Genomic DNA, 24,698 nt, shown 5'->3' with positions numbered 1-24,698 from the left:
TTTTTTTTAATATACAACCACTTCCCTTATCCCAGGTGCATTAATTTTGCTAGTGCAGAAGTTTTTAGTTTCATGTAGTCATCTTTTATAATTGCCTCTATTATTTGATTAAGTGTATATCTCCTACAATAAGCTATGAGAGGTATGTGACCTGCTTTTCTTCTAATTTTTTTTTATAGTCTGATCTTTAATATTAAGATTGATTATCCATTTGGAATGTTTTATAGAATGTGGTGTAAGATGTTGGTGTAAGCCTAACTTCTGCCAGGTACTTTACAATTTTCCCAGCAATTTTTATCAAATAAGGAGTTTTTTCTAGGTAATTTATGTTTTCTACTTTATCAAAATCTGGTTGAATTGCTGTTTTTACTAATTTTCTTTTATCTAGTCAGTTCCACTGATCTATCTAAATTTTTTTTTAGGCAGTTCCAGATAGCTTTGATGACTACTTTGTTATATAGTTTGAGGTCTAGAAGTGCTATTCTCCCTTATCCTTACTACTTTTTATCATTTCATATCATATATCTTTTGTTTTTCCAAGCAAATTTTGTTATTATTTCATCAAGTTCTCTAACGTATCCCCTAGATAATTTGATTGGTATTTAAATGGTTAAAAATATAAATTAATTTTTATAGTATTGACATTTCTAGTATATTAGCATAGCATAGCCTGGAATACTACATATTCCTCTAGCTATTTAAGTTATTCTCTCTCTTTATGGAGTGCATTTTAATCAAATCTATGTGTGGTCTTACAGATCGATCCTCCAATAGCTTTAGCATTTTGTGATTATTTAAAATGGGATTTCCCTCTCTATTATTGCTTCTTTTGCTTTGCTATGTTTATATAGAAATGTTGCTGAAGTTTGAGAGTTTATTTTGTAGCCTGCAACTTTGCCGAAGCTATCAATTGTCTCAATTAGTGTCTTTACTAATTCCTTAAGATTTTTTTTTTAAACCCTTAAGTTCTGTGTATTGGCTCATAGGTGGAAGAGTGTAAGGGTGGGCAATGGGGGTCAAGTGACTTGCCCAGGGTCACACAGCTGGGAAGTGTCTGAGGTCAAATTTGAACCTAGAACCTCCTGTCTCTAGGCATGACTCTCAATCCACTGAGCTACCCAGCTGCCCCTCCTTAGGATTTTTTTACTGTAAATTATATAATCAGTAAAGACAACTTTGTTTTCCTTTGCCTATCTATGTCTTTGATTTCTTTCTTTTGTCTTATTGTTGTAGCTAGCATTAACAGAATTATGTCAAATAATAGTGGGGAGAGTGAACATCTTTGCTTCATTCTTGTATTTATTGGAAAAATGTTCTAGTAAGTATCCCTATTTTGCATATGATGCTTTCTTTTGGCTTCAGATGCCTTTTATGATATTAAAAGCCTTTCTGTGCCTATACTTTATAGCTTTTTTTTTTTTTAGCATAAAAGAGTGTTATATTTTGTTAAAGACTTTTCTTGCATCTATTGGAATGATCATGCTGTTTGGGTTTTGGTGTTTAATATGATTAAATATGTTGATTAGTTTCCTAATGTTGAATCATCCTTGCATCCCTAGTATACATCCTACTTCATAATGAATGATTTCTTGGATAAATCTCTGTAATATGTTTGAAAGGACTTTGTTTAAAGGTTTTGAGTGATTATTAATGATATTGGCCAATAATTTTCTTTCTGTGTTTTTTCCTTCCCTGGTTTAGGTATTAGAACTATATTTGTCTCAGAAGAGCAATCTGATAGTGTCTTTTTTACTCAGTTTTTGACAATAATTTTTGAAATATTGATATTAGCTGTAAGTTTGATAGAATTTTCCTATTGAATCCATCAAGACCAGGAGTTTTTGTTCTTAGTTCTTTTTTTTTTTTTTTTTTTTTTTTTTATTTTAAACCCTTAACTTCTGTGTATTGACTTATAGGTGGAAGAGTGGTAAGGGTAGGCAATGGGGGTCAAGTGACTTGCCCAGGGTCACACAGCTGGGAAGTGTCTGAGGCCGGATTTGAACCTAGGACCTCCCGTCTCTAGGCTTGGCTCTCAATCCACTGAGCTACCCAGCTGCCCCTGTTCTTAGTTCTTTAATGGTTACCTTTTCTGTGATTGTGTCTCTAACTTGTATTACATTAGTTTGAGTTATTTTATATTTTTGAAAGTATTTCCTTGTTTCTTTTACGTTCTCAGTTTTGTTAGCATATAACTGTGTGTAATATATTTTGATAATTATTTTAATTTCTTGAAGTTTTGCAGTGATTTCGCTTTGCTCATTTACTATTTTGTTGATTGAGGGGTTGCTTTATTTTAATCAGATTAGTTGAGTTTGTCACTTTTATTGTTCTTTTTGAAGAACTAGCTTTTATTTTCATTAATTATTTCTGGGAAGGGTTTTGTTTCCCTTTTATCCATTTCCCCAGTAATTTCCAACCACCCCTATATTTGTGTTATTTATTGGTTTTCTGATTTGTTAAACTGAATATTTAGCCCATGATTCTTTTTCTATTTTTGTTAATTTTTATAAATTAAAAAATATATTTTATGGCATATAAAATATATAATATAATATGTAAAATTTAATTTTTCACTTGAGGACTACTTTAGCTGCATCCCAGAAATTTTGGCATGTTATTTTATTATTATTTTCTTAAGTTTTTGTTTCTGTGATTTCTTCTTGTAAAGTTCTATGTGGTTTTTAGAAATATGTATACTTTTAAATTTTTATGTTTGATGTTATTTTACAATTACATTTAATAACAATTTTTAAGATAGGTTTTCCAAAATGATAAAATACAGATTATCTCTCTCCCACCTTTCTCTCCTCCCAACCTAGATGTGCAACAATTAAATTCTCCAGAGACCATATCTTAAATTTATAATTATTATTTACTAAATAGCAAAAAGTGGATGGGATGGGGTAGGAGATGAACTGCTTGGCTAGCTAGTTGGGAGAGCCTCAGACCTCCTGGCCAGGCAGTGCTTCCAGCTTCCTACAGCTGAACAAGCCCAGGACCAGATCTTATGGCTTTCTGGATTCTTGGAAAAAGCCCTGATTTCCTGTCCCTTACATAAATTTATGCTCTTTTTGATGTCCCTTTCCAGGGCCTTTCTGACTGAAGACAATAGACCTAGATCAAGACAAGAGGAAGGTATTTCAGAAACCAAGAGTCCTCATGACAATCCAGAATGACTACACAGAACACATACACTCTTCCCCACATGGAGTCTCTCTGGCTAATTTAATTACTTCACTACCCAAAAGAGTTCATGTTTATAGATTTTAAGAAAGGAGCTGGCCTCAACTCAACCGGCTTTTACATCCTTGGGAAGAAATGGTTTGAACTTCAGCCCTAAAATTAAATTGTTTTTTCACCGGGGTGGCGGGGTGTGTGTGGGGCTGAACATCATTTCACAGAAAACATCCCAATTCAAGATTAATTTTCCATATATGGTAAATAATTTTATTTGAGTTACACATGTATAGTCCTGTACAACGTTTCCATATTGGTCATATTGTGAGAATATTCATGTAAAACCAAAACCCCCAAATAAAAGCATACACAAATCAAGAGTGAAAAATTAGTATTGGGCTTTGATTTGCATTCAGATTCCATCAGTTTTTTTCTCTGGAGGTGGGTAACACTTTGTTATAGGTCCTTCAGAATTGTAGTGAATCATTGTGCTGCTGAGAATAACTGAGTCTTTCACAGTTGATCATCATACAGTATTGCCATAACTGTGTATGATGCTCTTCTGGTTCTGTTTACTTTACTGCATCAGTTCATTTAGGTATTTTCAGTTTTTCTGAAGTCATCCTACTCATAATTTCTTATATATACAGTAATATTCTATCATAATCACATACCACAATTTGTTTATCCATTCCCCATTTGATGGATATCTCCTCTATTTCAAGTCCCAGTTCTTTGCCACCACAAAAAGAGCTACTATAAATATTTTTTGTATAAATAAATCCTTTTCCTTTTTTAAAAAATCTCTTTAGGATGCATATTTAGTAGTGGTATTACTGGGTCAAAGGGTATTCACAGTTTTATGGCTTTTTAGGTATAGTTCCAAATTACCCTTCAGAATGGTTGGATCAGTTCACAACTCCAACAACAATGTATTAGTGTCCTAGTTTTGTCACATCACCTCCAACATTTATAAATTTCCTTTACTGTAAGATTATCTAATCTGATAGTTGCGAAGTGGTACTTCAGAGTTTTAATTTACATTTCTTAAGCAATAGTGATTTAGAACATTTTTTCCATAAGCCTATATTGAGAACACTTTGATTTCTTCATCTGAAAACTACCTGTTCATATCCTTTGACCATTTATCAATTGGAGAATGACTTGTATGCTTAAAATTTGACTTAGTTCTCTATATATTTGAGAAATGAGGTTTTTATTAAATTTAAAAACCGTTTTTTCCCAATTTGTTTCCCTTCTAATCTTGGTTATATGACAATTAAAAATTCCAAGAGACTGGCTTCTGGATAAGAATATAAACTTATTTGATTAGGCCAGCATTAACCAATAAATTAATGGTCTGTGATCCCCTTGATAATTAGAGACCTCAAAGTCCCTTTGAATAGGTCCATAAATTCAGTTTGGAAGCTTATGATTCTTCCTCTCCCTTAGACATTTGAAGATATCTTTAATTGGTGAATATTCAATGAGGAGATTCAAGATTCAACTCCTCCCCCTTTCCTAGTGATAGTGGGCCAGTCACAGATAAAGTCTAGTGTTCCCCAACTACTCAGGGGTAAAATCTAATTCTACACAGTCATAAGCATTCTTCTCCAATGATTTTTTCTTTTATCTCTTACCTTCTGTCTTAGAATTAACACTATGTATTGGTTCTAAGGCAGAAGAGAGATAAGAGTTAGGCAATGGGTATTAAGAGATGGGTATTAAACTGTGCCCAGGATCACAGCTAGGAAGTGTCTCTGAGACCAGATTTGAACCTAGGACCTCCCATCTGTAGGCCTGGCTCTCAATCCACTGAGCCATCAGATGCCCCTTCCAATGATTTTTCTTCTTTAAAAAAGTTATTTATTTACTTGTTTTAATTAGAATATTTTTCCATGGTTACATGTTTCATGTTCTTTCAGTCCCCTTCGCCTCCCCCCTCCTGGAGCCAACAAGCAATTCCACTGGGTTTTACAGGTATCATTGTTCAAAAATATTATTATTTGCAAATGAGTGATCATTTAGAGTCAACATCCTTAATCATATCCCCATTGAATCATGTCATTAATCATGTTTTCCTTCTGTGTTTCTATTCCCTCAGTTCTTTCTCTTGATGTATAGCATTCTTTCTTGTAAGTCCCTCAGAATTGTCTTGGGTCATTGCATTGTTGCTAGGAGAAAAGTCTGTTTCATTTGATTGTGCCCCAGAATTTCAGTCTCTGTGTATAATGTTTTCCTGGTTCTGCTCCTTTCACTCTACATCAGTTCCTGGAGGTCTTTCTATTTCACATGGAATTCTTCCAGTTCATTATTCCTTTCAGCACAATAGTATTCTATCACCATCAGATACCACAATTTGTTGAGCCATTCCCCAGTTGATGGATGCCCCCTCATTTTCCAATTTTTTGCCACCACAAAGAGTGCGGCTATAAATATTTTTGTACACATATTTTTCCTTATTATCTCTTTGGGGTACAAACCCAGCAGTGGTGTGGTATGGCTGGATAAAAGGGTGGGCAGTCTTTTAAAGCCCTTTGGACATAGTTCCAAATTGCCTTCCAGAGTGGTTGGATCAATTCACAACTCCACCAGCAATGCATTAATGTCTCAATTTTGCCACATCCCTTCCAACATTTATTACTTTACTCTGCTGTCATATTGGCCAGTCTGCTAGGTGTAAGGTGTTGCCTCAGTGTTGTTTTGATTTGCATTTCTCTAATTATGAGAGATTTATAACACTTTTTCATGTGTTTATTGATAGTTTTTATTTCTTTATATGAAAACTACCTACTCATGTCCTTTGCCCATTTATCAATTAGGAAATGACTTAATTTTTTTGTACAATTGATTTAGGCCCTTATGAATTTGAGAAATTAGACCTTCGTCAGAGTTTTTTGTTATAAAGATTTTTTTTTCCAATTTATTGCTTTCCTTCTAATTTTGGTTGCATTGGTTTTGTTATTACAAACCCTTTTTAATTTAATACAATCAGAATTGTTTTACATTTTTTAATGTTCTCTGTCTTGCTTGATCTTAAATTCTTTCCTTTCCCATAGATCTGACAATTTACTTATAGTTTCCTTCTTTATATTCAATTCATTCACCCATTCTGAATTTATTTTGGTATAGGGTGTGAGATGTTGATCTAAACCTAATCTCTCCCATGCTGTTTTCCAATTTTCCCAGCAGTTTTTGTTAAATAGTGGATTTTTGTCCCAAAAGCTGGCCTCTTTGGGTTTATCATACTATCTTGCTGAGGCTCATGGGAAATGTAGTTCAAGGATATTTGGATTTTTTTCCAATATTTCCAATAACAAGTTGTTGATGTGGTCAATTATGTGGATGGTTTTCCTAATTTTAAACCATCCTTGCATTCCTGGTATAAATCCCACCTGGTCATAGTGGATAATTTTCTTGATCACTTGCTGGAGTCTTTTTCCTAGTATTCTATTTAAGATTTTTGCATCTGTGTTCATTAAGGAGATTGATCTGTAGTTTTCTTTCTCTGTTTTTGGTCTGCCTCACTTTGGAATCAGTATACTTGTGTCACAAAAGGAATTTTAGAACTCCTTCTTTGCTTATTTTGTCAAATAGTTTGTATAGTATTGGAATAGTTCTTTAAATGTTTGATAGAATTCATTTGTGAATCTATATGGCCCTGAGGATTTTTTCGTAAGGAGTTCCTTGATGGCTTGTTCAATTTATTTTTTTGAGATAGGATTGTTTAAGTATTCAATTTCCTCTTTTGTTAATCTAGGCTATATATATATATATATATATATATATATATATATATATATATTTATAAATATTCACCCATTTCACCTAGATTCGAATAATTCTTAATGAGTTAGCCAATGGCTTGTTTGGGCTATGTGTGGATACATCAAGCATAAGCTGTTTCTATTTACTTAGTAAGGCAGATCTCACATCTCTCACATAATCTCACTTTCCTGTCTCTTCTTTGATGGAGTAAATTCTTTGGATGAGTATAGAAACTGAAGGCCTGATTTGAACTAATAATTTTAAATCCAAATATAGAAATATTTCAGAATTTTAAAATGAATTATAGAAATAATTCAGAATATATTAAAAATCTCAATTGCATTGGTTTTGTTTGTAAAAAAAACTTTTGTTGTTTTTGTTTTATTATTTATTTATTTTGTTTGGGGTATTTTACATTGTTATGTGAGTCATGATTTTTCCCACACATCTTCCCTCTCCCCTCCTGGAGCTGACAAGCAATTCCACTGGGTTATATGTATTGTTGAGTACAAAAACTTTTAAATTTAATATAATCAGATTATTTATTTTATATCTTATAATGTTCTCTATGTCTTGTTTGGTCATAAATTCCTCCCTTCTCCATAGATCTTACAGGCAAACTGTTCCATGCTCCTCTCATTTTTTTTTTTTTTTTGTTTGTTTCTTTTGGTCATTTTATTTCTAGATCAAATCTCCATTTTGACTTTATCTTGGTATATGGTGTAAGATGTGGTCTATATCTGCTTTCTGCCATACCGTCTTCCATTTTTTCCAGCACTTTTTGTAAGTTAATGAGTTTTTGTCCCCAAAACTGGGATCTTTGAGTTTATCAAACATAGATTACTATGCTCATTTACAACTTTATTTTGTGTACCTGATCTATTCTATTGTTTTGTTGATTCTATTTATTAGCCAGTATCCTATTGTTTTGATGATTTCTGTATAGTACTGTTTGAGATGTGTTATTTGGGATGTTTATGAAGCAAGTAATCCCTTGATTTCTTGATTTTATTCTGGTTTGTTTTCTTAAAATGTTTTCGTCTTTATTAGGTATGGTTAAGCTCAGATTTGTAAGGCAGGCCATCCTGGGCTGTATCTTGAGCTCCATTTCTTTTTTGGAATGCATTATTTATTCCTTCCTAAATTTTCTGGTGTGTACAGAATAATCTCCCATTAAAAACTTTTTTTTTCTTTCCTTTGTGTCTAAAGATCTTCAGATTTCTTGCAATACTCTTTTCCATTGTTAAATCTAAGCACTATTTGTCTTGGAATTTGTAGCCTTGGGTTTTTTTCCTGGAGGTAATCTGCGAGTTTTGTTTTCTTTTTCATTTCTTTATCCAGAAATCCTGAACAGTTATCTTCTATTGTTTTCTGCATTCTGATGTTAGATTTTGTTGTCGTTGTTGTTGTTATGTTGTTCTCCTGGGAGACTTATGATTCTTAGGTTATCTCTGGGTATCAAGATCAGTATGCTTTGTTTACATAGTGAGCATATTCATATGTTAGCTGTTTCTATATAGTTCAACTTTCCTCTTATTCAATATGGTGATTTTGGTTTAGCATATACTAGAAAACTAATGATGATAACCATTTAAGGGTTAGACAGCTTTCCTTGAAAGATGTTTCTATATTGAAGTGAAATCTACTGCTCAGATTACTTATACCTGTTGATTCTCCTTTCTGGAGCTGTACAGATTAAGTCTAATATGATAGTTTAAAATTTTTAATTTATTGGGGGCAGCTGGGTAGCTCAGTGGAGTGAGAGTCAGGCCTAGAGACAGGAGGTCCTAGGTTCAAACCCGGCCTCAGCCACTTCCCAGCTGTGTGACCCTGGGCAAGTCACTTGACCCCCATTGCCCACCCTTACCAATCTGCCACCTATGAGACAATACACCGAAGTACAAGGGTTTAAAAAAAAATTTAAAAAAAATTTTAATTTATTAATATTAGTTAGTGTTTTAATATTAAGTATATTCTTGGCTATCTTTTTCCAGGTAAAAAATGTATAGTTCCTCAAACTGTATATCATGAAACATCACTTCAGTATTTTTCACCTTTCTGATCACTTTCCTCTGGATTTATTCTTGTTTGCTAATATTCCTCTTAAAATTCCATTCAGAATTGAACATTGCACTTGACCAGGTCAGAGTATAGTTGGGCTATTATACTTTGTTTTGGGCACTCTACTTCTGTTAATGCAACCTAAGTTTGCATGGACTTTTCTGGCAGCTACTTTACATTCTTGAAATAGTTCTGAGTCCCTGGATATTGACCCAGAATGGTCAGAGTTATGGATGGATAAATGGGTGGAAGGAAGAAAGGGAGGAAGGGAAGGGGGAAAAGGAGGAAGAAAGGATTTTCTAAAGCCTTTACTCATCAGATAACATGCTATAATTTACAAATTTTATTTCATTTGGTCCACATAACAATACTTAGAGATAGATGTTATTATTACTGTCATGTCACTGTCAAGAAAACCTTCATATAGAGAGGTTAAGTATTTGCACAGGATCACCCAGTATGTAAGTACCTAAGGTCAGATTGATTCACTGTGATGCCTTTGATAGAAATCTCTAAAAAATGAAAATGACAATGCAATAAGTGAATCTGATTTGGACTGAAAAAGAGTCATCTAAAGAAACCAATGTAGCACAGAGATATACTATTAACTCAGACCTTAAAGAACATGCCAAGGTTGGAAGGAATAGCAAAAGACAAACACAAAAGAATTACTTAACATAGAGTAGTTCCAGAAATTTAATAAGTAAAATTTGGGCTCAGTGATAGGCCAGGCCTCAAATGACACTCTAGCAAAGACTTAGCTATTCTTTGGAGGGATATCACTCATGAGATATCTACGAGAACGTGTTGAATTTTGATCTCAACAATTCACAAAACCATAATTTGTTTTATTTTAATAGCCAGAGTTAATCATTTAAGTATGTAAAAATAAAAAGGTGAGCTGTAAAATTAAAAGATGAAAACTATGCAAATAAAGGTTCAAAACTGTTTACTTTTGATAGATGTACTCAAAAGTATCTTCAGTGATAAAGTGAAGTGAAGCTCATAAATGAACTTCTTCAGAGCCAGGCGCAAGAATACTAAAGAGACTCTTGTTATAAAAATAAAATATTTATTGAACTATATAAGGAAAATAAAGAATTTCTAATTCTAAGGGAGTCTAACTCCACCCAAATAAAAATCCCTGGTTCCACAAGGAACCACTTCTCCTGTGTTTCACAGGCTACACTAATCCTTTCTGATCTGACTAACCCAAATTTATACTATTCTAAATAAACAACAATGTTATCCTTATAATTCTTAGCTTCGCCTTCAAGTTATAAAAATAACAAAGGCTAGCTGATTGAGTCTCAAAAAAGAATCAAGTTAGGACTCTGAGCCTTAACAGACTCAGAGTCCAGACCAAAGACCAGGATTTTATTTGATCTTCTCAGAGTTAAATCAATCTATAAAAACTGTGATAGTCAGTAGTGTTTCCCAAATTGGAAAAAGAAAACACTAAGCTCCTTCAGGTCTTTCCCTCAGACAGAGAGAGGCAAAGATGTTACCTCTCTAGCCCTGAGAGTCCCTGTGTGTGTCACTGCCAACTGCCAGATACCAGCTGCCACACCCAGAGAGAGTAACTGTCACAGAAAAACGGTTACAACTGTCAACATTTGAAATTGACACATTGTCTCAGCTCTGCTTCAAACTCCAATTCTTTCTCAAGCCAGCTTCTTCATTTCTTATCTCTAAACTAATAAAACAATACTTATTTTTGTGTAACTGGTTTAAATCTTGTGCCTTTGAACTACATTTCCCTGGAGCCCACTGACTTCCTATCGTTATGTACTGATATAGACAGGGGGATAAATTGGGTGGTCTTCCGGGGCTAGCTCTCTCTTTCCTTCCTATGGCGGCTTACAGCTGGGAATGCAGGCCGTTAGTTAGCCATGGGCACATGGTTTGGTTTTGTTACTTATTTATTCCTTTATTCCTAATGATTACTAACAAATCTTACAAAAACATGATATTTAAAGTTATTGTTATACATTCACTTTAATTTTTACATTTTTCTAATATCCTTATAAGAGGCAGAACTAGGGCAGTTTCTGTTACATTCAGACTTGGAGGTTTTGAACCTAGATATCTGTGAATATATAAGGAAATTAGGACAATTTGTTTTTATTTTGACAAAGGTTTTCCTTTTCAAATCTCTTACAATACTTTTATCTAGATTTCTTCTTTGCCTTATCTCACCCAATAGCACAAAACCTTTCTTTTACATAGTAAATATTTGATAAAATATTTCAAGGTTATTGATTTGGTTTTAGTTAAGTTGAGCTTGAGGTCAACAAACAGTAATTAGATGTGGGCCTGGAAATTAAAAGGTAGTTCAAGTCTCGACATAAAAATTTTGGAATGATCTAAGTAGATGTGATAACTGAAACCATTGGATTAGATAGGATTTCTAAAGGGGAGCACATAGAGAAATTTATCAAGATATTGCATATTTAGATTAACTCTCTCCCTAGTTACTATTTGATCTCTGTACCTTAAAATCAACAATGCTGATAGCTACTTAGTTTCTTATATAGTAAATATTAATTAGGAAATCATTAATCCCAAATTTGTGAGAATTTAGGCAGGGACTTAGCAGAAGTTTACATGAACAGTGTTTGTAGAGTGGTAATTTAATAGTATGCTTGCAGGGAATGTTTCAACCTACATGAGAAAACACTTAAAAAACATCTACATTTGCATCAGTAATATTAACTTGCTTCACTGATTTTCTAATTACTTATTTACTTATGAACCACTGATAAGTTAATTACAAATAGTGTTCATTAAATTAAGGCCTTCATTTAACTGTTGTTTACTATATTATTGGTCTATTTTGAATTACTCTATGTACTTTGATTCATGGTCTCTTTGGTATAGATCAGTGATGGCAAACCTTTGGCACAGGTACCAAAGATGGCACACAGAGTGTTCTCTGTGGGCACTCCGGTGAAGCTGCTCCCCTCCCCCCTCCACTGTGCCTGATGACATTTTTTTTTCACATCCCCTGCCCCTCTGCCCAACAGCCCAATGGCAGGACACAGGGGTAAGGTGGGCGGCTCACAGGCAGCAGAGCTGGAAGGGAGCCAGAGTGCTTGGGCCACTCCCCTCCCCCTCTCTACATTCATTGAGGACATTCCTCTCTTCACCTGCCCTACCACCCTGCAGCTGAATGGGAGCTCTTTCTCCCTCCCCTGTGTGGGTACACCATCTGTAAAAGGTTCGCCATCACTGCTATAGGTACTATCTCTACTAGTGTAGATTACAGCCCATTTATACCTTCTCATTCCATGCTGTTCTCCATGTATCTTCCATAGCAGATCTACTGAATGCTCTGAAGGTCTATCTCTATTTCTTTTTCTTTATTTCTTTTTTAAAAAATAAACTCTTGCTTTCTGTTTTGGGAACAATACTGTGTATTGATTCCAAGGCAGAAGAGTGGAAAGGGTTAGGCAATGGAGGTTAAGTGACTTGCCCAGGGTTACATGGCTAGGAAGTATCTGAAGCTTTATGATAATAGTCTAAATATGCATCAAATATAGTCTTGATAAACATTTGAGAAGGAAACAGATAAGCTTTCACAGATTTTCTGTAGTAGAACACATCTTCATAATCAAACAAATAACTGAAAGGCAAAGGAAATACAAGATCAGGTTTATTGATTGATAATCAAAAAATAATAAAGTAGGAGCAAGTAATCTGGGGCATATTATCAAGGATGACTTGCACACAAGAAGAGACTTAAAAAGACAACATTGAGGGTATATATGATTAAAAGAAAGTAAAGGGCATCCATAAATCAGGAAGCAAGAATAAGAAAAAATAGGTAGATGGTCCAACCATTAAATTGGTATCCATAAACTAGCAAAAGAAACAGAGATAGGGGACGGCTAGGTGGCTCAGTGGATTGAGAGCCAGGCCTAGAGACAGGAGGTCCTAGGTTCAAATCCGGGCTCAGACACTTCCCAGCTGGGTGACCCTGAGTGACCCATTGCCTACTGGTTGTGGCCCTATGCTCCTAGAATGGAGTCCCAGGATAAAAAAAAAAAATCCTTCTCTATGGCATTCACAGTCAACATCACAAGACTCTAGCAATGGCAATTTTTTCTCTTTTGTATTTTCTAATTATTGTCCTGTCTCTAGGCCTGGCTCTCAATCCACTGAGCCACCTAGCCGTCCCCTATCTCTGTTTCTTTTGCTAGTTTATGGATACCAACTTAATGGTTGGACCATCTACCTATTTTTTCTTATTCTTGCTTCCTGATTTATGGATGCCCTTTACTTTCTTTTAATCATATATACCCTCAATGTTGTCTTTTTAAGTCTCTTCTTGTGTGCAAGTCATTCTTGATAATATGCCCCAGATTACTTGCTCCTACTTTATTATTTTTTGATTATCAATCAATAAACCTGATCTTGTATTTCCTTTGCCTTTCAGTTATTTGTTTGATTATGAAGATGTGTTCTACTACAGAAAATCTGTGAAAGCTTATCTGTTTCCTTCTCAAATGTTTATCAAGACTATATTTGATGCATATTTAGACTATTATCATAAAGATTTGAAAAATAAGAGAGAATAGGCATATGGATTAATAACTGAAGAAATCCACTGGATCACCTTTTTGAATAATAAGCATCTGAGATTTTTTTTTCATTTTTCTTTCCTTTGTTGTACTATTCTGAAAATCAACCCCCCAGAGATATTCAAAATTGTATTACTTATTTTGGTCCAACTACTTACTGTCTCTGATGTAGTCTTCTGTAGTGTGGTTAGGTCCTAAAGTATTGAGTTGAAAAATGTGTTGGTTTCATTTTCATCGTTTTCAGATCTCAGAAATGGCATATGTATTTGGTTTTGTGGCTAATCCTCTAGAGCAGAGGTGTTAAATATGTGACCCCAAATTCTGATCACAACACTTTTGAATGTAACCCCATTCAGATTAAAATATTTCCTAGTTAAGGAAATGTGCGAAAAAATTAGCAAAATTACAGTAAAGGAGAGATAATATTACTATGTGGTTTTCTAAGTCATTGTGTGACCTCCAGAGATTTTTATGTACTATTTAATGCCTTTAGTTTTTGTTTGAGTGTGACTTCATTAATCTATAACTCTTGGGATAGTTTGGTCTTGTTAGGTCTCATATTAACCTTTCTCAAGGCACTTTTTACATTTCACTATTTTGCTGTCTTCCATATCATTCTGCAAATGAGCTTGTTTAACTATTGTCACCACCACTGGCTCTGGGGACAGGAGTGAACGGAGAGAATAAGTAGCCAGGGAGTTTAGGATTGGTAACCTTAACTCGTTGTGAGTTAATATGAAGTTGAAGGGAGCTGGGAGCTCTAGAGATCTTGGCAGTCCCAAGGAGTGGACACCTTGGGAGTGCCAGGCCCTAAGGGCAGGAACTTGTCAAGCCTCATTGCTAACAAAGGGAGGGGCTTTGGAGGCCTGAACTTGGACTGGATGCTTTCTCTGTCTGGAGCTGGGTGGCAGGAGAAGAGGGGTAAGAAAAGAATGCTCACTGGTGAGTGTGTTTGCTGAGAGACTGATGCTAAACTATTGATAGCTATTATGAAGACAGAAAAGATCTCAGCTCAAATCCAGAGGACAGTGAGGTAAAAATATCTATTTCAAAAACAGCAAATAAATACAACAAATTGCTACAAGCTTAAAAAGATTTTAAAAGAGCTTTAAAAAGACCTCAAAAACCAAATGAGAGAGGTGGAGGAAAAATAAGAGCAATGTAAAAAAATCAAGAAAATTATGAAAATAAGATCACCCAAATAGAAAAAAAGATTCGGAAATGTATGGAAGAAAATAACATATTAAAAACTAGAATAGTACAAGGAGAAGCTAATAATTTCCTAAGACAATAAGAAATAATAGAACAAAATCAAAAGAATGAAATAATAGAAGAGAATATAAAACATCTTATTCTAAAAACAACTGACCTGGAAAATAGCTCAAGGAGAGACAATATAATAATAGTTGGATTCTCGGAAAGTTATCCAAAAAAGAGTTTGGATACCATAATTCAAGAAGTCAAGGAAAACTGCCCAGAAATTTCAGAAACAGATTAAAATAGAAACTGAAAGAATCCACCAATCACCACCTTAAAGAGACCCAAAGATGAAAATGCATAGGAACTTCATTGCTAATTTCTGTAGGCCCCTCCCCCTCTTTCCTGGTGAAGGAAAAATACTCCAAGGAGAACAAGAAAAACCAATTTAAATACTGTGGAACTACAGACATAATAACACAAGACTTAGCAGCCACAACATTTAAAGAATGCAGGGTATGGAATACAAAATTTCATATTTGGTGTTAGTTGGCTGAGAGATTTTCTAGGTCTCAATTTCCTCCTTGTGGCAGTTTTAACTTGAACTCCTAGAAATATTGGTAATTGAGCTATGATTCTTAAAGTTAATTTTCTATCATTGAGAACCAATAGCTGATTTAAATATATATTGGGTTAGAACTGTTGTCACGTCCATTGTTCTCCATTTTATCCTTCTAATTTGTTGATTTTGACTTACTAGTCAGTGATCTGCATATAACTAATTTAAATAGTAATCTTATGTAAATAACCAGTCTTCTCTATTATTATGTAGTCCTTATTTATTTTGCTTGCTAGGTCATCAGGGGAATTAATTCGCTTTTCAGCACCTATAGCAGCTTGAGAGCACTGAAAATACTGTGTAGTTTTCCAAGTGTGATATAATCCAATTTCCTTCTTCTAATGGGTTCTAGATCCATCTAATTCTCCATATATAAATATAACTAATTATCTAAAACTATTAAGAAGTAAACTGTAATTTTTATTTTTCTTAAGATAGTTTCCCCCTATGAGTGTTGTTGTTCAGTCATTTCTTAGTCATGTTTGACACTTCATGATCTCATTTGGGGTTTTCTTGGCAAAGAAACCAGAGTTTTACCATTTCCTTCTCCAGTTTATTTTACAGATGAGAAAATTAAGGCAAACTGGGTTAAGCAACCTGCCCAGGGTCACATAGCTAGTAAATGTGTGAGCTACATTTGAACTTGGGAAGATAGGCAAATGTCCTCACTTTAGGTCTACTTACTACTCTATCCACTGTGCCACATAGCTGTCCAGTATGAGTATTGCTGTCTGTTTTACAGATCTTTCAATAACATTTGTTGGCCAACCTATTTGAATTAACACCTCCAATCCTTCATTCTTACCAAACAACTTTGTCTTAACTATAAAGCACTCTTAACTTGTGTATGAGATTTTGGCTAATGATGTGGGTAAAATCCCTCTTCAATCATAATCAACTATTTGGCAATTTCCCCCCTCTCATGGGCTGTATTATATTTTCTCATAGTATGTAACTGTGATCATCATTACTGACCAGTTTTAGGTTGAATTTATCAGTCTTATAGGCAACAGTCCCTCAGTTTTTATGTCTGTTATATAAATTGTTGATGCTTATTATTTATACTGTGGCAGTTGGTTTTGAAGAAGATTCATTAAATATTTGACTCTTTACATTCTGATATGGTAATAACTGCTAGGTTTGTATTGTTAAGCTATTTAGGATAGGATAGATGATGATATATAAAAGTGGGGGCACTACTTAGAAAAAAAGGGGGATTATAAATTTTTTGCAAGGGTGCTTCAAAAAAGCAGCATAAGAAAAAATCATACCTAGATCTTGTTTGAATAAAGTTGAATAAAGACTGCTAGATAAATTGCAGGAAGAAATGTGGACATAAACATGAATGGGGCATCCTTTTTCACCCCATGTTTCATTTCTTAGCACATACAATGAAACTAACATCTCATTTGCCTTGCTATCGTTTGTAAATAAAGGTTTTTGTATAAATTAATTTTCCAAATAACTTAAGCTTCTTTAAGCAGCATTTTTTGCCCTAACCATCTTTTTTGGAAATATTATAAAATATTATATTATAAAACACATACTTGTGTTCCTTTTTTTTTTTAACAGAGTATTTGTTTTGCTTTTAATTTGTGACTTCATCAGCTTGGAAACATGGCAATTTTCCTGTAACTCATTGGCTTAGAGAGCTGCCCTGGATAGTGAGGTTAAGTTATTTGACCATAGAAGCAGGACTCAAATCCAGGTCTTAACACAAAGTCCAACTTTATTCCCTAAACCAGTGATGGGCAAACTATGGCCTGCGGGCCAGATTGGGGGGAGGGCTGAAATGGATTATTCCTAATCTGAAGAATACAACGAGTAGGATACAATACAATGAAACTTCAAAAGAGTTGCCTTAGAAACAGACTAACAGATGAGCATTTCCTTTCCTTTGGCCCCCTCTTTAAAAAGTTTGCCCATCACTGCACTAAACCATATTGCCTCTCTTGAACAGAGTATATTGAAAATAATTGAACATTTTCATGGTGATTTAGCATCCTTGTTGAATATCAGTTACTATACTATACTGGAATATGACTTAGATTTTTAAGATGTCTAGGGCTGTTTCCTAGAGGGGGCAGGCACGGTGCTCAGTGGGGGTGTTGGGGAGGTGGGGGTGGGGAGAATGGCACTCCATCTCCAAAAGGTTTGCCGTCACTGCTTTAGTGTGTACTCTTGAGTCCATCAATTGTCTTTCTGGAGGTGTATAGCATTTTCAGTATTCCTTTGGAATTATGACTGGTCATTATTGTTAATCTGTGTTTGCTAGCTTTTTCAAAGTTTCTTATCTTGATAGTATTGCTGCTATTGTATAATTTGTTCTCTTGTTCTATTCACTTCACTTTGCATCAGTTCATACAAGTATTCCCAGTTTTTTTCCTGAAACTATCCCTTTCAACATTTTTTATACCACAATAGCATTTTTTCACATTCATATATTATAACTTTATCCTTTCCTCAGTTGATGGGCGCACCCTCAGTGCCCATCACTTCTTTGTCTTAAAAAAAACTTTCTTTAAATATTTTTATACATATTCATTGCTTTCCTCTTTCTTTGATTTCCTTGTGTTATAGTCCTATTAATGGTATCACCAGGTCAAAAAGTATGCATAGTTTAGCAGTTTTGAGGGAACTGAAAGATAAATTGCTTTTGAGAATAGTTGCAACACTTCATAGCTTCCATCAAAGCATTAATGTGCTTATAGCCCTCTCTAGCATTTGCCATTTTCACCATCTTAGCCAACTAGATGGCTATGAAGCATGATACCTCAGAGTTGCTTTACTTTGGATTTCTCAAATTCTTTGTGATTTAGAGCATTTTTTTTCACATGGCTATTGATAGCTTGAATTTCTTCCTCTGAAATTTCTATTCATATGCTTTGACCATTTATCAATTGAGGAATGACTCTTATTCTTACAAAATTGACTTAGTTCCATATATATTATAGAAATGAGACCTAATTTACTAGAGGTATCAACTTACTCTAAAGATTTTTCCCCCCTACTTTCCTGTTTCTCATTAAATTTTAGTTGCGTTGTTTTTTTGGGAGCAAAACCTTTTTTAATTTTATGTAATCATTCTTATCTATTTTACCCCTGGTGAACTTCTCTATCTCTTGTTTGGTAATGGACTTTTCTCCTATGCTATTCTAATTTGTATTGTTACCTTTTATGCCTCAATCAGGTACCTACTTGGGATTTACTTTAGTATATGATATGAGATATTCATTTATAGCTATAGTTTCTGCCAGCCTGCTTTCCAGTTTTCCCAACAGTTTTTTTTTTGTTGTTGTTGTTTTAAATAGTGATGGATCAGGTATTGTGGTAAGTTCTGGGGATGCAAAGAAAGACAAAAACACAGTTCTTTGGAACTTGACCTCTTCAGCTTTTGCATATTTTTTCTTTGATACTTTAAAACTCTGGATTTTGAAAATGACTATATGTACATATAAGATATATGTAGTGTAAAGAGGAAGAAATTTCAGAGGGAAGGGACAAAGAGTGGTGGGATTAGGAAAGGCTTATTGTAAAAGGTGGGATTTACTCCAAGTCTTATAGGAAGCCAGAGCAGTCAGGAGAGATGGAAATGAAGGAAAAAAGTATTCCAGGCAGAGTTGGGAGTTGGTGGATAGTGTCTGAAGAATAGCAGGAAAGGTTGATGTTGTTGGACTGAGGAACATATGGAAGGGAAATAAGGTATGAGACAAATTTAAGAGCCAAAGGGAGGATTTTATCATTTGGGTTTATTGAATTAGGTGGTGTCATGGTCATACATAGACTTTACAGGGATTACTTTGGCAGATGAGCTCAAGTAGACTGAAATGGGGATAGACTTGAACAGAGGGACCAAGCAAAAGGCTATTACAATACTCCAGGTGTGAGAACATGAGAGGGTATAAGGTTGGTGGCTGAGAGAAGGAAAAGACACACATGGGGATAAGTGGAAGGGAACCAACATTTATTAAACCTCTCCGATATGCCAGACATTATGGGGAATGCTTTATAAACATCTCATTTGCTAAAATTTGAGAAAGAAGACAGAATCTATTGATAATTTATATTTGTGGGGTAGGGGTGGTGAGTGCAATCATTTTGGTACACAAAGAATGAATGTTTGCATGTACAAAGAAAAGAAAAAGAAAGATTGTATATGAAACTGAAAATCTCTGGTGTTCCAACTTGTTTCTTTTTTAATTGAATGAAGAAATTATTGTGGAAAACAGGTCCCACTCACTTGCTTATCACAAATATCAACAATTATTGATCCACTGTCTGTCCAGTAAGAGAGTCAGGTGCAGAAGCCCTGGAAATTGCAGCACTTTCCCAGACAACTAGTTCTGATTTCATCTCAGCCATCATCCAAAGAAGCAACTCCTTTGAAAAGGGGCAAACATCACCACCTCCCAAGCATCACCACCACCCACTAACCAGCTGCCACTTACAGGGAAGGAAAACCAGCTAGCTGGGGCAGAGTACTCTGAGGGAAAATCAAGAAACCAGCAAGGGAAAACATCATCACCACCTTGATCATTATCCCCCTTCAGACAGGAAGATAACCCAGTTCCCTGAGTCCCAAACTCTTGGGAATAGCACAGCTTCAGCCCAGTGCCCTCAGCCATCATCTTTGGAAGTAATCCCTATGGAGATGCAACTTGTTGCAGTGCTGTAGCCATAGCTCCTGAAGACCCAGAAAAAAGTTCTTGCAAATGTCAATGTCAGAAACTTCTGTCATTTGCTGTTGTTTACTAAGGACTGTGGGACCTTTACAGATAACTTGCAGCAGAAACTTTCCATATGTGTTGCCTCTACCCCAATAAAAATGAGCTCCTGGCAGCGAGTACTATCTTTTCTAATTGTAGTGCTAACACAATACTTTGCCCATAGTTAGTGATTAATAAATACTTCATTCATTCTGTTTTAAAAATATGTAAAATTAAGGAGAGAAACTGTCATAGTGGGTCATGGGGAGACTTTGAATACAGGAAACCTAAATTCATATTCTCCCTCTGTACTGCTTTTATGACCGTAGCTATTTAACTTGGTGCTCTAGGCAGCTTTAAAACTATAATTTGCAGAGAAAGGAGTGGACTTGCTATGGTAGAAAGAGTTCTTCATCTGTGAGTTTCCTATACCATTGAGGTCACAGGTTTCATGCCTGTCCTCTAAAAAATTCAACATGAGGCAGGTGGGTAGATAAGTGCTAGATTTAGAGACCAAAAGACCCAAGTTCAAATCCTGCGCAAGACACAATAGCTATGTGACTCTGGACCCCAGAAGCTTTCAGAGAGCTAAGTTACTATTGTTTTTAAAGTAATGCTGGACATAGAGAAATAGATTTCTCCAAGAGTTGAGCTATTATTGTTTTCTCAGATGTTTGGTGACACAATCCTAAGAAGCAGAAGAGTAGGCTACATGTAATAGAAGGTTCCATCATGAGAAGATATCCAAACATAGTTTCTAAGAGACCCAAGTTCTACTTTCCTAGGGTTCAGTGAAGAGGAGGGAATAATAGATGCTCGGTGTCAAATATAACCGCCACCTATCTAGTTACTTAGTACTAATAGTGTGAATTTTGGTGATATGGGGCAGAGTAAGGTGTTGTAGTGTAGTATGTTATAGGTGCCAAATTTAAGGAGATTCATGTGGATTTGTCTATGAATCAATTGCATATAGGCATTCTTAGTTCTAGTGGGAAAGAATTTAAGCTAGAGAGGGTTTAGAATTTGTCAGGATGATGGTTGAAGCCATGGGAGTGAATGAAATAACCAGTTGGGAGAATGTAGATATTAAAGAGTAAAGAAGGTAGAAGATAGAACCCTGAGGAAATATGATTATTAATGGCTTGGAAAGGAGAGCCAGGATTAAGGCAGAAAGAGAACTATGGAGAAAATAAATCTAGGAGATTGCAGTTTAACAGAAGCTAAAGAAGAGAAGAATTTAAAGAAGGAAGAGCTAGTCAATATTGTCATGTTTGAGAGAGATCAAAGAGAATAAAGACCAAGAAAATAACTTGAATTGATTAGGAGATCTCTAGAAAGACCTTGGAATATTTTTAACCAATTGGTAGAGATAGAAGCTTAATGAAAACCAGGAGTTGAGGGAAAAAATTAGTAAACAAGTGGTCAGGACCATTTACCTACAAATTCACAGGCTTAAATTTGGCTTTATTAATAATTGCTTCAAACATCATGAAAATTGTACTGTTTTTTGAAAGGTTCTGAAATTACCTTTCAAACTGTAACTTTAGAAACTTTAAAAACTCCTGCCCTTTTATTGTATAGGACATCAAGTTTGCACTCATGCTTTTCTTGCCCCTGTATATTTTGGTCAATATCAGTAATTTTAAGTTTACTCAGATCTTATTTGCCAGGCACCATGGCTACAAAAGACACTACTGCTACTGTTACTTAGACTGGCAGATCCTTCAATAAAATTTGTTTTCTTATTATCCTTTATATATTCATATTCAGGCCTGGCCCTGCCTTTGTTTTTCCTTTCACCTAAAATGTCCTCCCCTTTTCCATCCAAATTTTTCGAGATTTACAACTGATACAAATGCTCTTAGAGCATTGAAGAGTTCATGTCCTTCACTTCTGTGCTCAATTATATACTACATTGTATCTAAAGGTATTTTTTTCTCCCTGTCCAGATTGCAAACTTGTTGTAAATAATTCTTATCATACATATATGGTTTATCCTTCTTAAGACTCAGCTGAGCATATAGTAGCACTTAGTTCAGTACTAGCCATGTTGCCTCCTCAAAATCCTTTAGAAAATTGATAAGAATTGCCTGAGATTACTTATCTGGTTGAAATTATTCTGTACGTTGTTTTGATATCTATAAAAATACAACTTTTTTTTTTCTTGGCCAGCCTAGCGTGTTAATCGTAACCTACAAGGAATTGGCAAAATCATCTACTCAGTTTGGATCCTACAAGCAAGTTGAATGGAGGCCAGATAGTACCATGATAGCTGTTTCAGTAAGTAGGGGATTTTCTAGCTTTGATAGTATCTTCTTATAACATATTGTTTTGTGGTGTTAAAAAAATTTATCTTTGATAAATGGCCTTCCTATAGCATTGCACATTGTTTTAAATCCATTTCTTCTTGAAAAAATTTTATCCATTTTTTTTTCTTTCTGTGGCTTCTGTGACACTGTTTCCAGATTCTTTTCTTACCTGTCAAGCCACTTATTTATTTTTTTCACTAGTCTAACCTTTTCTTCCCACTCTCATTGAAAATTCAATTTCTTATTTTATCAGTTTTTATTTCTGTACAAATGACTTAAGAAATCTGCATTTCTAGCCCTGATTGCACCTCTTAGCTTTTAGTCATATGTCATCAGTCTTCTGAATATCCCCACTTGAATACCTTATCATCACCTAATGTATTAAATGTCAAAAACCAGTATCATTATCTTTATGCTCAAGTGAACTCCACTTCTACACTCTACATTTTTATCATTGGTACCATATCCTATTAAGATTCAAATTGAGGATTCTAGACTTCAGGAACTCAGAGGTTATCTAATTCATATTATAGTTGAACACAAATTCTCTGCAATATATCTATCAAATAGGTATTCAGCAATTATTTGAAGACCTCTAGCATGGATGAGCTCAATATCTCCTGAGAGAATCTATTCTACTTTTGGATAGCTCTAGTTGATAGGGAGTTTTTGTCTATATCACACTTAAATCTACCTCTCTACAACATCAACCTATTGCCCTTAGTAATTTGCTTTGGAACCAACTGGCACAAATTGAATTCTTCTACATAATGGCCGTTCAGATACTTGAAGACACGTACCTTGCCTCCCATGAGTATTCTGTTTTCTAGACTAATCATCTTCAGTTTCTTCAAATAATCCTAACAGAATATACTCAAGGCCTCTCACTGTCTTCTTAATTTTCCTCTGGCTGTTCCCCAACTTATCAGTCATTCCTAAAATGGCCCAGAATTTTAAACATAGTAGTTCAGATATTGTCTGACTTGTGTAGAATACAATATCTCCTACTATTGACTAATGTAAAATACATCTCCCTGGATACTACTTTTTAAAGCTAGATTGCATTTTTTTTTTTTGCTATCATAATTTTTGACTATCATATTGTTAATTGATACTGAGTGCATTCTACTAAGGTCCTAGATCTTGAACTGCTTTTTAGCCATTCTGCCTCTGTCTCGTATTTGTAAAGTTGGGTTTTTGAATCCAAGTCCTGTACTTTATATTTATCCTTAACATATATATGTATGTATACATATCTTTATATAATAAAATGAGTTTGGGTCCAATTTTCTAGCCTGTGAAATATTTTTAGATTGTGACTGTCATCTATTTTGTTATCTACACTCATAGCACTTTGACATCTGTACTCCTACTTTTGCAAAAGATTTTAGAACCAGTGACACACAGTCTACCTGTGTACCACAGTCCCTGCATTTTTGCCAAGAGTCTTCAGTGTACCTATTGATATTCCTCTGAAAATTCTGACTTATCAAATCATAAACCTATTGAACTCTCATAACCTACTTCTTTACACTGACATGAACATAGAGGTTTATGTCATAACCTCTAACTATGCCACCTGCATTATTCTGATCTCTAAAATCCCCTTTCTCATCACATTTTCCTATCCTTTTATCACTGCCTCACTATCACTTACCCTAAATATCTTTTCCCTCACTCTGACTTCTGGTCCTTCGATCTACATCTGTTCTCTGAATATCACTTCTGTTTTGAACTCAGTTTTTTATTACATTTCAGCTCTGCAGTGTTCCCTCCCTTGCCCCATTGTCCTAATGTCATTTCTCAACCTCAGGTCATCCCCACCATCTATCTTTGATAATGCTATTGGAGTAAGTGATACAACTATGCTCATGGATCCCCTAAAATTCATGTTATTTAATCTTAGTTGGTTTAAAACATTGCAAACCATTTATTCTTCCATATTGAAGCAATTACATTCCCCAAGTTCATTATTCCAAAACCTTTTCTAATACTTTAATGCTTTCGTTTATCATATCTCTTGGTAGATGACTTTTCATTCTAGTCTTCTGAAAAAATTGATTCCATATTTTAGAAGATTGGAAGAAATTTAATTTCTCCTACTTACATATTAGGTCCCCTGCCTATTTTCATCTCTTTTTCTTCTTTGTTCTAATCTCTGAGGAAGGGATGACCCTTCTAGGAAGAAAGAAGGAAGGAAGGAAGGGAGGGAGGAAGGTAGGGAGGGAGGGAGGAAGGTAGGGAGGGAGGGAGGAAGGGAGGGAGGGAGGGAGGAAGG

At 34.9% G+C, this 24,698-nt stretch overlaps 1 protein-coding gene across 2 annotated transcripts in view; it reads left to right on the top strand.

The window, feature by feature from the left end:
* RIC1 (RIC1 homolog, RAB6A GEF complex partner 1) overlaps positions 1-24,698 on the top strand; it is a 177,356-nt gene that overhangs the window by 5,783 nt on the left and 146,875 nt on the right. For both annotated transcript variants that reach the window (XM_044656642.1, XM_044656637.1), the window contains exon 2: positions 22,284-22,391. In XM_044656642.1, the coding sequence (XP_044512577.1) occupies positions 22,284-22,391 (108 nt within the window). The remainder of the gene's footprint in view (positions 1-22,283; positions 22,392-24,698) is intronic.

The sequence above is a fragment of the Gracilinanus agilis genome, chromosome 1 (genome assembly GCF_016433145.1).
Source record: "Gracilinanus agilis isolate LMUSP501 chromosome 1, AgileGrace, whole genome shotgun sequence".
Taxonomy (NCBI): Eukaryota; Metazoa; Chordata; class Mammalia; order Didelphimorphia; family Didelphidae; genus Gracilinanus; species Gracilinanus agilis.
Note: the sequence above shows the minus strand (reverse complement) of the source record. Positions and strands in the feature narration are given on the sequence as shown.